Consider the following 15,000-nt stretch of genomic DNA (forward strand, 5'->3'; position numbering starts at 1 on the left):
GAATGCAACAAGCAGCGGCCCTCCAAGTACTCACGCTGTGAAGCCATTAATCATGTGAGCGTATTTCACCAGCACCAGGTCCAGCCAGCCACAGCGTCTCCTCCTGCCCGTGGTGACTCCAAACTCCCGTCCCCGTCTCTGCAGCAGGTCACCCAGCTCCTGGGGAATCAAGAGGCAGCACAGTGAAGGTGGTGGGTTGGGTGGGGCGGAGGGGAAAGACAGGCGATTCCGCATCCCGCCTTTACACAGACGCAACGAGGCACGAGGGAGCATCAGGAAACCCGCCACCTGAGCTGGGAGGAGGCAAGAGCTCTCCCTTTTCCAGGGAGAGGGATACTCACGTTACACTGCTCTGTGGGGAAGGCACCCACTCCCACCCTGGTAGTATAGGCTTTCACCACGCCGTATACCTCGCCAATGTTGTGAGGGGGAATCCCCAGTCCTGTGCACACCCCCCCAACTGTGCAGTTCGAGGAGGTCACAAAAGGATAGGTACCTGGAACAGAACATTGACAGGGTGATAAAAACCTTAGCACAAGCAGAGATGGCTGACCCGCTGACCCCCACACCCCCACCTCCGCCGCCTCTCCAACGTCACACCTTAATCTTCGGCCGCGGCTCTTCATGCGTGCGCCCCTTCCCGCTCCCGGAGGTTCTGGGTTCGAGCACCCCCACCCCTGCAGACCCTGAGTGCCTTACGCAGTCCCGACACTCGCGCCTCGGTGCCAACCTCACCTCTGCCCGTCAGCGGGAACGGGTCAACTGATGCTTCAGGTCAGCACCGGAGGCGTGACCGGTGGGAAACGTGACCCCCCCACCCACCCCGATCCGCTCGCAGGCCCTCGCGCACGGACCCCGTCGTGAGACGCCGGGAGGGGAGTCCGGGTTTCGCCGCCGTTTCGGTCCGCGTCCTCCTGACGGGCCGAATGGCCTCGCCAGGCGATTCCACGGAAGGGATTATTTCGTCCCTCCGGCACTTCGCCCGAGATCACGAGAGCCGGCGGGCTATTCGACTGAGAGGGGCGTCGCAGTCCGGGGGTCGATTGTGCCCCCGGCCGGCTCCCTCCACCCAACCTCTGCCCTCGCTCGGAGGCACTGAGGCAGATGCCAGGTGAGCTGCAGTTAGCTCTCTCTCTCTCTCTCTCTGTGAGGAGGCGATTCTGGTCCACTTGGCTCGCGAGTGCAGCACACCCCATACACCCACTGGACAGGGAGACTCAGAGTCCGGCCAGCAGCACAGGGAGAGTCTCCCCGTCTCACTGGTCAGGGGAAACGGGGTGGCCTTCAGTGACTGGGCCCAGCAGCTGCCCACGTGGTGACTGAGTCTTCCCATTACAGAGCACTGGAAAGACTTACATTTCTATAGCGCCTTTCCTGCCCTCAGGATGTCCCCGCTCACCTCGCAGCCGACAAAGGACCTTTTTTTTTGGATGTGCAGGAACCGTTGCAGTGTCGGATATGCGGCCCAATTTGCGCACAGCAAGCTCCCACAAACAGCACTGTGATAATGACCCAGATCATCCGTTTTTGTGATGTTTGCTGAAGAGGTAAATATTGACCCCCGGACACCAGGGAGAACTCCTCCCCCTCCCTTTCCAACAGCGGCTGCGGGGTCTCTGCACCGAGAACAGGGCGGGGGTGGAGGTCTCTGCCTCGGGGGCAGGGCGGGGGTGGGGGTGGGGGGTCTGTGCCCCGGGGACAGGGCCGGGGGTGGGGTTCTCTGCCCCCGGGGACAGGGCGGGTGAGGGGTTCTCTGCCCCCGGGGACAGGGCGGGTGAGGGGTTCTCTGCCCCCGGGGACAGGGCGGGTGAGGGGTTCTCTGCCCCCGGGGACAGGGCGGGTGAGGGGTTCTCTGCCCCCGGGGACAGGGCGGGTGAGGGGTTCTCTGCCCCCGGGGACAGGGCGGGTGAGGGGTTCTCTGCCCCCAGGGACAGGGCCGGGGGTGGGGTTCTCTGCCCCCGGGGACAGGGCGGGTGAGGGGTTCTCTGCCCCCAGGGACAGGGCCGGGGGTGGGGTTCTCTGTCCCCGGGGACAGGGCGGGTGAGGGGTTCTCTGCCCCCGGGGACAGGGCGGGTGAGGGGTTCTCTGCCCCCGGGGACAGGGCGGGTGAGGGGTTCTCTGCCCCCGGGGACAGGGCGGGTGAGGGGTTCTCTGCCCCCGGGGACAGGGCGGGTGAGGGGTTCTCTGCCCCCGGGGACAGGGCGGGTGAGGGGTTCTCTGCCCCCGGGGACAGGGCGGGTGAGGGGTTCTCTGCCCCCGGGGACAGGGCGGGGGTCTCCGCCCCCGGGGACAGGGCGGGGGTCTCCGCCCCCGGGGACAGGGCGGGGGTGGGGTTGGGTTTGCTTCCTCTTCTCAGAACAGGGCCGGTTAAGCGCGTGGTAACTCCCACATGTGAAACGCGGTGCGGCCACGCCGGTGGGCGGGGCAGGGTGAGGGGAGGGGGAGAATTCCCGTTAATGCAGTCGGCACTTACCGAAATCGATGTCCAGGAGCGTGGCGTTAGCCCCCTCCACCAGGATCTTCTTGGGAGGCCCGTGGAGGGTTTTGTACATGAAATAAACACCATCCTTCACCAGGGGCCGGACCCTCTCCGCGTATCCCTGCAGGGGGTGGGGATAAATAAACAACCTCCGCTGAACACTGCTGCTCGAGACCCTCAGCCCCACCCTCCACCCACAGGCACTCTCCTTTAGAGGGGGTGGGGGGGGGTAGTTTTGGGTTCCCACTCCCCTAGGTTTCACCTCATTCCCCGTCCAAAGCACCAGGCTCCGGTTTCCAGATTAAATAAACCCCCCCATCCTCTCTTCCCCACTCCCTCCCCACCCTCTCCCCATCACCCCCCCACCCCCATCAACCCCGGAACGAATATTCTCTCTGCCCCATCAGCCACTTTCCATGTTCCAAATGCTTCGATCGGATCACCCCCCCCTCCCGCCGACTAATCCCGACTTTCTGTGCTCGAGGGAACGCCGGCTGGGATCCTGCTCCCGGTTTCACCGAAGCGGCTGAAACTTCCCGGAGGGAAGTGGCAAGGCAGGAGGATTCCCGGGAGGACCCAGGCCGGCCGGCGGGTGGGGGGGGAGTTCCATACCCAGCCAGGAAGGGGCCGGCTGGGCAGCACGCGAAGGAGAACAGGGCCTCTCGTCCGTACAGGGACGGGCAAGGAGCGGGCGGCCCCCACCTCTCGGGAGTCAGGGTACGACCTCCGGCCCCTCCGCTCTTACCTTCAGCTTTTCCAACTCGCCTTCGACATCCACGCTCAACGTAGGGTACATGGCTTTATACTGACTGGCAAGCACTCGAAAGCTGGATGGGGTGGGGGGGTGGAGAGAGAGAGAGAGAGAGAAATTCATCCCTTTTTTTTATTCATCCCATTTTTTCCCCAACAACTCGCATTTATGTAGCACCTTTCACGTAGCCCTGAGACGCTTCACCAGAGGGCGATCGAAGGAAGGCTGACGCCCAGTCATGGAAAGAGCGAACCCACCTCCTTCCAGACATCACCGAGCAACTCGCGGAGCGCGAGTTACTGCCCAGCTGGGGGTGACTCGGGGCGGAGGAGGTGGCAGGTGTTTTGTTCGACGAGGGAGGAGCAGAGGACCCTGGGCGGGGGCGGACTCTCCGCAGCGGGAGCTTTAACCTGCCGCTCGAGGGGCCGGGGGTGTAGGTTGGGGGCGGGGGGCCCTCAGTTTAGCAGTGCCTAAGGACGACCGAGTGTCCCCTCAGTCCTGAGCTGGAGTGGCAGCCTCTCGATTAGAAGTTGTTTGGGTGCAAACTCTGGGAGGAGAGACCCGCCAACCGGCTGAGTCTGGAACAAGGAACAGGTCACGATTGGCGCAAAACGGCTTCTGGATCTGGGTCAGTGCCAACCGGGCGCAAACTTGCCGGGTTTTGCCTTTGTGGGTGGGGGGGGGGGGTAGTAATTATCCGGGTGATGATTCTCCGGCTGTCTCCGATTGGGGGGTGGGTTTTGAGGGATCTTTTCCAGTCCCTTTATGGTGGCCCCTTTCCATCACCCCCCACCCCGCCCCCTCACTCACCGTTTTGAGAACTCCTCGAAGTCAGACAGCAGGTCACAGATCCGGAGGCCGGTGCGAGAGGCTTTCGACGCGTACACAGGCCCGATGCCCTTCTTCGTGGTTCCCAGGCTGACAGGAAAGGAACAAGGAGCGGCAACAGAAAGGGGAGAGAGAGAGAGGGTTAGAGCAGGCCAGAGGAGGGGTGGGGGGGTGTGCTGGTCACTTCTAAAGCCCAGCCACCCTAAGCAGCCCGACAGGTAAACGCGCCCACCCCCACCCCGGTTAAAGGGGTCCGTGGCTCTAGGTGTCTGCGCACTCACTTTTTGCCAGCCTGCTCCTGACGTTGCTGTTCCTGCACACCGTCCACTGCCTGGTGGAAATCAAACACTGCAAACAAGAGGAGAACAGTCAAGAACACTCATTACCGAGATTTCCCGGCACCGGCACAGGCCATTCGGCCCATCTGCTCCACGCCGGTGTTTCTGCTCCACACGAGCCTCCTCCCACCCCCTCTTCATCTTCCCCCCCGTCACCCTATCCTTCTATCCCTTTCTCTCTCATGTGTTTATCCTGCTCCCTCCCCCCTTAACGGTATCTACACTATTCACCTCAGCCACTGGCCGTGGTATCGAGTTCCACATTCTCCCCGCTCTCTACGCTGTGCGGTAACAGTCATTTCAAACTCCTGCCCCGGGACCACCTACCGCAGATGCCTGCAGCCCAGGCCTGGGGTTGGGGTGGGAGGGGCCGCCTGCTATAAATATATTAGGGAGGTTATCTCTGCTTCAGTCAGAGACCACAACCCTGCAGCCTTGTAACGACTGATACCCCATTACAGCTGCAACAACACAAACCATTTCCTCACCGGAGCCGCTCTGGGGCTCTAAGGAAACGAGACGGGGGGAAGTGGGGTAGCAGTGGGGAGACCTGCAGATGCACACACAGACACTCTCTCTCGCCCATGCACTCACTCTCCCTCTCTCACAATCACTCTCTCTCCCCCTCTCTCACGCGGGCACGCACTCACCCTCCCCCTCTCTCGCACACACACCCTCCCTCTCTCGCACATGCACGCACACATTCTCCCTCCCTCTCTCTCGCACACCCACACTTTCTCCCTCTTTCGCACACCACTCTCCCCCTCTCGCGCGCACACACTCTATCTCCCTCTCTCACATGTGCACAGACGCAGGCACAGACAGACGCAGGCACAGACAGACAGATGCGCCTTCATAGCTGCCCGTAGCATGATAAAAAGGCATCTAGCCTACAACAGGCACCTCCTGCCATCTTCACACTTCACTGAAAGTTTAACAGCAGCCAATCAGATTTGAAGAGTGGGAATTGTACAAATCAAAAGCTAGAAATGTGACCGAGGAAGACATGTGGCCCTCACATGGCACCTCACCCCCACTGTTACAGGAGAGCTCATCTCTGACACACCATGAGCAACAGCGCGGATGGACTGCTCGTCTGCATTGCTCACATGGAGTTGAATGACAGGCTGCTTTGTAACATGAGGAGTTATCACAAGAACATACAAATTAGGAGCAGGAGCAGGAGTAGGCCATTCAGCCCCTTGATCCTGCTCCGTCATTCAATCAGATCATGGCTGATCTGATTTTGACCTCAACTCCACTTTCCTGCCTGTTGCCCCCCATAACCCTTGACTCCCTTGTCGGTCAAAAATCTGTCTAACTCAGCCTTGAATATATTCAGTGACCCAGTATCCACTGCTCTCTGGGGAAGAGAGTTCCACAGACTAATGACCCTCTGAGAGAAGAAATTCCTCCTCATCTGTCTTAAATGGGAGAGCCCTTATTCTGAAACTGCACCCCCTAGTTCTAGATTCCCCCACGAGGGGGAACATCCTCTCAGATTCCCCTCAAGATCTTGTATGTTTCAATAAGATCATCTCTCATTCTTCTAAACTGTTATGGCACAGCAGATGGTAAATGCTGAGCTGCTCAAATCCCAGAGGGAAACTTGAAACAGTTGCCACGACTGTTTTGAAATTTGTATTTTATTTTGAGATGTGAGCCTTGAATTCAGTAGTAATGAGCCCACCAAGATTTAAGGTTTTTTTAAACAAAACTAAATTAAACATTTATTAACAAAAGAAAAGATTTTAAGCACATACGTAGGTCTATGAAATACTACTATAATAACTCCTAAATCTCCGAATTAATCTAACTCCCACTAACACCTCCGTTTAGGCAAGAGTAAAACAAAACAGATTTCTCCAGACCCAGGCAAAGCGCGCAATACCCTGGAAAGGGATATTCACAGTGAGTTTTCCTAGCTTCTGTTTCTGTAGACAGTGACTTGATGCATAAAGGCTGGAGGCTTTTCACACTTATGTTACATCTTAGAATGGCTTCCCCCTTACACATAACCTCATCTCCTTTATACATGTTTCTCCCGTTTTAATGTAAATTCCATTGTTCCAATGTGTCTTTGCAACTTTACTTTTTCCATAATATAAATCTTTCATAGTACTCATATTATCAGTAAACTTTGGGAAAAATAAACACACCTGTTTGACTTAGCTTCATATGGCTAAGTGTAACATCCCATCATCTCTTTGAAATTCAAACTACTCTGGTTTATCTAAATATACAAATGTCCCTCAGACTTCACATTCTAAAACCTCAGCCATGTTTACATATTTAGCATTTCAAACCTAGCTTCCCTTTTGATCATTCAACACACGCACACTAATCCAAACCCCAGTAACCTACCTTTACAATAAATCACAATAATATTGTGAAAATTATTACATTTTCGTGACACAACTCCGAGAGGTATAACCTCAACCTGCCCAACCTTTCCTCATAAGACAAGCCCCTTCATCCCAGGAATCAGCCAAACGAACCTTCTCTGAACTGCTTCCAATGCATGTACATCCCTCCTCAAGTAAGGAGACCAAAACTGCACACTGTACTCCAGGTGCAGTCTCACCAGTGCCCTGTACAATTGTAGCAAGACTTCCCTACTTTTATACTCAAACCCCCTTGGAATAAAGGCCAACATTCCATTTGCCTTCCCAATCACTCGCTGCATCTGCTTACCAACTGTTTATGTGATTCACGTACAAGGACACCCAGATCCCCCTCTACTGCGGCGTGCCACAGAGTCTCTCCATTTAAACAATACTTTGCTTTGCTGTTCTTCTTAGCAAAGTGGACAACTGTCGAAGCTTCTCGTCTCACACTCGTCAGGACAGATGCAAGAATGCCAAATTTCAAAAGGAGCAACAATTTACACTGCGTGAGAAAATGCAGCGTGAATTGTTGTTCCCCTTCGGAAATCTGGGCCAGGATATTATGGCCCCACCACGACGTGTGTACCTCCGCCCCCACCACCAACCACCCCCCCACCGCCCAGCGGATGCGGCGAGCCATTTAAATCTCCATTCAGTTCGGTGGGACCGTACTATCCCGCCGGGCGGGAGGGGTGGTAAGATCCTGGCCTTGGTATTCTTGCCAGTCTGTCCTGATGAGAGCAAGACGAAAAGCTTCAGCGCGGCGTCCCTTTCTTCAGCAATATTTAAGTTCTGTACCACCGAGCGATTACAATGGGCAGCCTCACAATTTCCCACGTTATACTCCATCCCGCCAAATCGACCAGGCATTACGTCAAACACGTATCGCGTGGAGGAAGTGGGCGCCGTGCGTGCGTACGGACAAAGACGCAAACTCTGAGACACGCTGCTATACAGGTACGGGAGACGCAGACAAGTTCAGGAGAACGGGAATATTTCTTTCTGTCCGAGAGCTCCACACGCTCACTCGGCTTTGGAGATCCGCCCACCTGCAGGAAGGCAAATCCCACGTAATGGGCCTCCCGCGATCCAGATCCCAAACGCCACGACGCCAACTCACCTATGTGTGCTCTGTCCGAGATCACTGTCCTCGACTCCCATCCTTCCAAACCTGGTTGGGGGGGGTGGGGGGAAATACGGAAAAAGTGCTTAACAAACAGCTTTACCAAAACAGGAACCGTTGTCATAAACCACAACTCAGTGCTCGGAAGCACCATTTCTTTGCATGCCAACCCCCGCACCCCTCCCCTCTCACCTCCCACATTGTAAGTGAATTCTTATTTATTTATTTCGTTCATGGGATGTGGGTGTCGCTGGCTAGGCCAGCATTTATTGCCCATCCCTAATTGCCCCTGTACAGAGGGCATTTTTAAGAGTCAACCACATTTGCTGTGGGTCTGGAGTCACATGTAGGCCAGACTGGGTGAGGACGGTAGATTTCCTTCCCTAAAGGACGTTTGTGGCAACATTCGTGGGATAATCAACAGAGAGATGGTGAGAAATTAGAGAACACGAACAGGAGAGGAATCAGCGCAGAGAGGGGAGGAGAAACGAGACAGACACGGAGGAACTCACCTACATCTACAAATATCGGCATCTTTAAAATGAGGGCCACAGAAACGTCGAGGACGGTCACATAACCGCTACGTTGTCATAAGAACCCATCTGGTTGACTAATGTCCCCTTTAGGGAAGGAAATCTGCCGTCCTTTCCCCGTCTGGCCTACACGTGACTCCAGACCCCACGGCTGTCCCTCAACTATCCCCTGAAATGGCCCGGCAAGTCATTCCGTTGTGTTAAACCGCTCTACACGGGGCAGGGGGAACACCCTGGGTGTACCTACGCCACATGCCCTGCAGCGGTTTCTCAAGGGCGATTAGGGATGGGCAACAAATGCTGGGCCTTGGCAGCGATGCCCACATCCCAAGAACGAATGAAAAGGAGGCATATACGTGGGCACATTCTAGCGCATACAAAGAGCAGGCGAAGCAAGGTTTCTGCAGACAGGATCATGTAGGCAGCTGGCCACCTCCAAACTCTCCCCATGCAAGAACTACAACGTCTGGCCATTGCTGCTGACACTCCGACAGGGGAGAGCGCTGGAGTCTCTCACCGTGCGATCCGGGGAGGAACAGAGTCGCACAGGAATGTCCGAACCATCCCAGGTTTGGTTTAGAGACATTCAGCCAGTAAGGTCTGGTTTTGAAGGGAGTAGAGGGGGAAATGAACACACATGCATATGAACTTACATTTATATAGCACCCTTTAACATCGCAAAACGTTCCCAAGGAACTTCACAGGAGAGTTATCAAACAAACATTTGACACCGAGCCATGAAAGGGAGATATTAGGGCAAGTGAGCAAAAGCTTGGTCAAAACGGTCCATTAGAGGAGGAGAAAGGCGGAGAGGTTTAGGGAGGGAATTCCAGAACTCAGGGCCCCCAGGCAGCTGAAGGCATGGCCGCCAATGGTGGAGCAATGAAAATCGGGGGATGCACAAGAGGCTGGAATTAGAGGAGTTCAGAGATCTCAGAGGGTTGTAGGGGCAGGAGGAGGTTACAGAGATAGGGAGGGTTGTAGGGGCTGGAGGAGGTTACAGAGATAGGGAGGGTTGTAGGGGCTGGAGGAGGTTACAGAGATAGGGAGGGTTGTAGGGGCTGGAGGAGGTTGCAGAGATAGAGAGGATTGTAGGGGCTGGAGGAGGTTACAGAGATAGGGAGGGTTGAAGGGGCTGGAGGAGGTTACAGAGATAGGGAGGGTTGTAGGGGCTGGGGAAGGTTACAGAGATAGGGAGGGTGAAGCCACAGAAGGATTTGAAAACAAGGATGAGAATTTGAAAACTCGACACGCACAAACACACAGGCAGGTGTGGGTAGAGGTACAGACAGACACGCGCGCAGTGGTGAAACGTGATTACAAGCTGCTTGCCATCTCCAGCCTTGGCACAAATGTGTCCTGTCCAGGCAGGTTAAAGGTTAGCAGACTCTCACCTTTGCCCCTCCGGAGGTTTTTCTCTGCTTCCTCAAAGAGTCCGGGGAAGTGAATAACTACCCCATTGCCTGGGGAGATAAGAGATTCAGTCAACAGCCACCCCACAATACCACGAAGCCAATCCAAACCTCGTTCGCCTTTCCTGATCTATCGCCTCTCATGCAGGCTCACACTGGAGGGCTGTGCAACGGCTGCCTGAACAGCCTTGGGCTTTCAACTCCAAACACCATCGCATCCCAGCCCCATCTCACCCTCCCTGACGGCCACGTGACCAGCCTTACTATCACGAGCCGCTAGAGGCTGCAGAACTGTCGGCATGTCGTCACTCCCATCCCCACCCTGAGCCCTCCATCCAGGAGTTACTGTATCACGCGCCTCAGGTTAAAACTAAAATCTGCGCAAGCGGTGCTTCGGACAGTGGTCTTGGCCCGTGGAACAGACACAGGCTCTCCAGGGAGACAGTGGACCCTGCGAGTGAATTCAAACCCCTAGATGCAGACACATTTCTCCCAGAATGCAGCGGTTTGGAATGCAACAACATGGGCCGCTCGAAGGAAAACGGCAACGTTGGATTATGGGGTGATGTCAGGAAGCACTTCTTCACGCAAAGGGGAGTAGGTCTGCCCCCACCCCCCACTCCCAGGTTCGTCGGTTTTTGTTCAGCAAAGGTGTTAAGGGTTATGGATTAAGGCAGGTTAGTGGAGTCTGGATACAGATCAGCCACGGTTTAACTGAATGGTGGAGCAGACTCGATGGGCCGAATGGCCTACTTCTGCTCCTACGTCTTATAGGATACAGATCAGCCGTGGTTGAACTGAACGTCGGGAGCTGGCTGGAGAGGCCTACGGCTCTCGAACCTCCCGACCCACTGGGGGGCTTTTTCTCCCCTCGTGTCTGTTGTAAACTAATCGCCGAATCTCTCAGAATTGTTACAGCGTCCATCGTGTCTGCACCGTTTCTCTGAACGAGCATTTCACCCAGTGCCAGTCTCCTGCCTTCTCCCCGTAACCCTGCACACGTTGTTTATTTTCCAGTAGTCATCCAAGTCCCTTTTGAAAGCCTCGATTGAACCTGCCTCTGCCACACTCCGCATTCCACACCCGAACCACTCGCTGCGGGGGAGAGGTTTCTCCTCCTGTCGCTTTTGCTTCTTTTACCAATTACCTTAAATCTGTGCCCTCTCGTTCTTGATCCTTCTGCCAATGGGAACAGTTTCCGCCCCCCCCATCGACTCTGTCCAGACCCCTCACTGTTTTGAACACCTCCTATCAAATCTCCTCTCAGCCTTTTCTTCTCCAAGGAAAACAGTCCCAACTTCTCCAATCTTTCCTCATAACTGTGAAGTTCCTCATCCCTGGAATCATTCCCCTGAATCTTTTCCGCACCCTCTCCAGTGCCTTCACATCCTTCCTAAAGTGCGGTGCCCAGAACTGGACACAATATTCCAGCTGAGGCTGAACCAGTGTCCTATACAAGTTCAACATAACCTCCTTGCTCTTATACTCTATGCCTGTGTTAATAAAGCCCAGGATACTGTATGCTTTATTAACTGCTCCCTCCAGCTGTCCTGCCACCTTTAGTGACTTATACACATATACACCCAGGTCCCTCTGCTCCTGCACCCTCTTTATAGTTGTACCCTTTATTTTATACTGTCTCCCCATGTTCTTTCTATCAAAATGAATCACCAGCTGAACAAGGAGATTCATTGCCATGGTTAGTGAGCAACTCACTATAATACAGGAGGGTAAGGAGGCACACCTCAAACATCTACACTCTCACAATTCCTGGGGGCTGTTATATAGTGCTTGGCACAGCAAAGGGCACTCACCGATGAAGGATGTGGCATTCTTGTTGATGACGCCACTGGGCAAGAGGTGGAAGTCATACTCGACAGAGTCGACCACAACCGTGTGTCCGGCATTGTTCCCACCCTGACAGGGGATGGAATAGAAACAAGAACTGTTAAGCACGCGGGCAGGTTTTGCCACATTCTTTGGGAGCGGTGGCTCGCTCGCTCGCTCCTTAACCCAAGGAAGGATCCCTGCGCTTCACAGGAACGAGTGTCAAGAACAGGGGTTGCTCAATCTTCCCAATCCCTCCCATCGTGCTTCTCTAGGGTGTAACGTTTTCCACATTGAAGGGCGGTCCACAAATGGACGCTGTTGCTCTTTCTGCCAGGTGATAAGAGGGCAGTTACAGACGCAATGGCCGTGTAGCGTTTGCACAACTGGAAACACATCGATGTGACTCACTCCAGCGCAGTCCAACAACCACCGCCGCCCCGGGCCTGTCGGGGACGCTGCCTCTCGTCGGGCCAGCGCTTTGCACCGGGCACTGTCCAGGCTCCTGGACACTTTCCAGCAGGCACCCCATTGCCAGTGGCAAAGCAGCAGAAGTAGCGCTGGCAGAAGGAAAAAAGCAGAAAATGCTGGAAAAACTCAGCAGGTCTGACAGAAACAGAGTTACCGTTTCGAGTCCGTATGACCCTTCGTCAGAGGTCTGGAGAAGGGTCAATCAGACTCGAAACATTAACTCTGTTCCTCTCTCCACAGACGCTGCCAGACCTGCTGAGTTTTTCCAGCATTTTGTTTTTATTTCAGATTTCCAGCATCTGCAGTATTTTGCTTTAATCTTAGCACTGGCAGAACTGGTGGAGCGGCGCCAGTGGCAATTCAACTGCGGGTGGCATCGCAGCCCAATTTCCCTCCCTCCAGCCCAATGGGTACTGAGGCCAGCAACAGTCAGTGCTCCACCAGGGACGAACCCAGGGTATCACACCCACCGTCCCCTCTCCTCCCCCACCGTCCCCTCTCCTCCCCCACCGTCCCAAAAAAAAACTGGTCCTCAGGCCCAATCAAAGCTGGATAAGGCAATGCTCCATCTTCCAGAATGGAGGGCAGCTGTTGTGCATAGATTATGCAAAGGAGGGTCGACGTCACGTGGAACGTCCGCATATATTATGCAAAGTATGACTTGACGTCACAATGGCCCGCTCGCATATATTATGCGAAGGTGCGGCTAAGGTCACCGTGCCTGCCCGCCTAAATTATGTTAACGAGGGGTTGCGTCCGTCGCGACTTGACTTCCCATTGGAGCGCGTAAATTATGTTAATGCATAGCATATATTACTGTTAATAAGCGTTCCCTCACCTGGCAGCGGCAAACGAGGTCGGCGTCCTGCGCCAGCAGATCCACCACCTTCCCCTTGCCCTCGTCCCCCCACTGGGCGCCCAGCACCACCGTCACCCGGTTACCGAGCGACCGGGGGCCCGGGCCGCGACCACCTCCTCCTCCTACTACCCCTCCCCCCACCCCGTCCCGCTCGGCCGCCCTCAGCCGCTTGGGGCTCGGAGGAGCCGCCACCGGGTGGCCGTCGCTCTCTTCCCCCCGGTGATCCCCGCCGTTTCGCACGAGCGCCATCTGTCCCAGTGCGCCTGCGCCGTGCTGCCCTTCCTCCTTCCCCGCCCCCCAACTCACCGGAACCGGAAACCTCCCACCGCCATCTCCCCTGGCAACCGGGGATAATTTTTTTATTTTATATATATATTAAAAGTCGCTCAATGGTAACCTTGTTTGAAAAACCTGCCATTAGCTCTCTAACCCTTCATCAGCCCTAAATTATATTTCGAATGGATCGTTTCTTTTCTTCACTGCGCCGGGAACGGAGCTGTCAATCAGCTGACGTCATCCGCCCCCTCGCACACGCCTCAGGGAGCGTCTCCAAATTACCCTCCTTCCCCCAAAAGTGGAGAATTTTGTCCTGCTCGTTATTGGGGGGGGGGGGGGGGGGGCAGGGGGAACAGCGTTGCCCTGTCCATTCAGTGTTCACATAGAAGTTCCTATAGTGCTGGGAAACCCTCCCATCCTTTTTTTTCAAATCTGGAAGTTAGACGTTTTATTTGGAGACGTTCCCCAACCCCTCAGTGCAATGTGCCCAGAGGGTGCAGAGTTTCCTGAAATTACAGCAATGTGAGCGTTATATGACTCAAGATAAGGGGCTGTGGAACCCTGATTAATATGGCAAACTCAACCAACAGCATTAACGCACACACATACACAGGCAGTGAAATGAGACAGTCCAGCAAGAGGACATTCAGCCCATCGTGTCTGTGCCAGCCCTCTTGAAAGGGCTAATCCAATCTGTCCCACTCCCCAGAGTCCTGCAAATGTCGCCCCCCCCCCCCCCCCCCCCAACGTCTTCAAGTATTTATCCAATTCCCTTTTGAAAGTTACGATTGGACCTGCTTCTTCTTGGGGGAGGACAAGGAAGAGAGAGACGAGACGTGTAGAGATGAAAGGAAGTTTATTGCCTCGTGGTTTCAACAACAAAAAGCTGTGCTGTCCAAAATTATTCTGAAGTTCAGCGTTTGAACGAGGAAGTGTCTGCAATAGATCTCGAAAAAGGGCATCAGGATCAGAAACCAGGAGGGGTCTGGAGAGAGTAGTTAGGGAAGAAATTGTTCCCATTTGGCAGCAATGTCGAGAACCAGGGTCATACTCCTCTAGGGGAATGGAGAGTACATCACACTCCTGACTTGTGCCTGGTAGATGGTGGACAGGCTTTGGGGGACTCTCCACAGAATCCCCAGCCTCTCAACTGCCCCTGTAGTCACAGTATTTATATGACTATTGTCCTCTATAATTAAAACCAATGAAGTACTTCTTGAAGTCACTGTTGCAATGTAGGAAAAGTGGGAGCCAGTTTGTGCACAGCATGATCCCACAAACAGCAATGTGATTGTGGCCCAGAGCATCTGTTTTTTTTTTAGTGATATTGATTCTGGCTTAAATATTGGCCCCAGGACACCGGGGAGAACTATGCTGCCGCCGCCCCCTTCCCCCCCCAACCGCGGGTCTTTACATCCACTCAAGAGGGCAGACGGAGACCCCGGTTTAGCATCCCAGCCAAAAGACAGTGCAGCACTCCCTCGAGACCGGCATTGGGCCTCAGCGCCCCTACGATGATCACTGTCTAGCATGTTCCGCTGGAAGGTGAGGGCACCAGGCAGGGCTGGGGAAGTCAAGGTAGACTGTGATGCCCTCTACAGTCAGACAGCCAGGTAGCAATAACTAAGCTCACGCAAGAAGAAGATTGGGCGATTGGACATGGAAACTGCATCCTTCAGGGCTGGTGAGTAGAAAGCTTTGTCTAAACAGCAAAAA

The 15,000-nt window shown here is 54.7% G+C and overlaps 1 protein-coding gene across 1 annotated transcript; it reads right to left on the bottom strand.

Annotated features, from left to right (window-relative positions):
• Positions 1-30: 30 nt before the first annotated feature.
• On the bottom strand, positions 31-13,258 carry LOC144670447 (adenylosuccinate synthetase isozyme 2-like). Its single transcript, XM_078532941.1, has 10 exons — positions 12,988-13,258; positions 11,666-11,768; positions 9,834-9,902; positions 7,904-7,954; positions 4,340-4,406; positions 4,041-4,148; positions 3,225-3,306; positions 2,474-2,600; positions 342-496; positions 31-159 (listed from the first exon to the last, which is right to left on the bottom strand). The coding sequence occupies exons 1-10, from the start codon at positions 13,255-13,257 to the stop codon at positions 31-33; spliced, it is 1,161 nt and encodes a 386-aa protein (XP_078389067.1). The 5' UTR covers position 13,258.
• Between the last annotated feature and the right edge of the window lie 1,742 nt (positions 13,259-15,000).

This window comes from Cetorhinus maximus, chromosome 31 (assembly GCF_964194155.1).
Source record: "Cetorhinus maximus chromosome 31, sCetMax3.hap1.1, whole genome shotgun sequence".
Taxonomy (NCBI): Eukaryota; Metazoa; Chordata; class Chondrichthyes; order Lamniformes; family Cetorhinidae; genus Cetorhinus; species Cetorhinus maximus.

What these genes read in the sequence shown, in the direction of transcription:
- LOC144670447 (XM_078532941.1), bottom strand. Translation starts at nt 13,257, where the DNA reads ATGGCGCTCGTGCGAAACGGCGGGGATCACCGGGGGGAAGAGAGCGAC. An exon ending in CTCGGACAGAGCACACATAG is followed by an intron (nt 4,407 to 7,903) that starts GTGAGTTGGCGT and finishes TCTTGTTTGCAG; the next exon opens with TGTTTGATTTCCACCAGGCA. An exon ending in GCTCCTGGACATCGATTTCG is followed by an intron (nt 497 to 2,473) that starts GTAAGTGCCGAC and finishes GTTCTGTTCCAG; the next exon opens with GTACCTATCCTTTTGTGACC.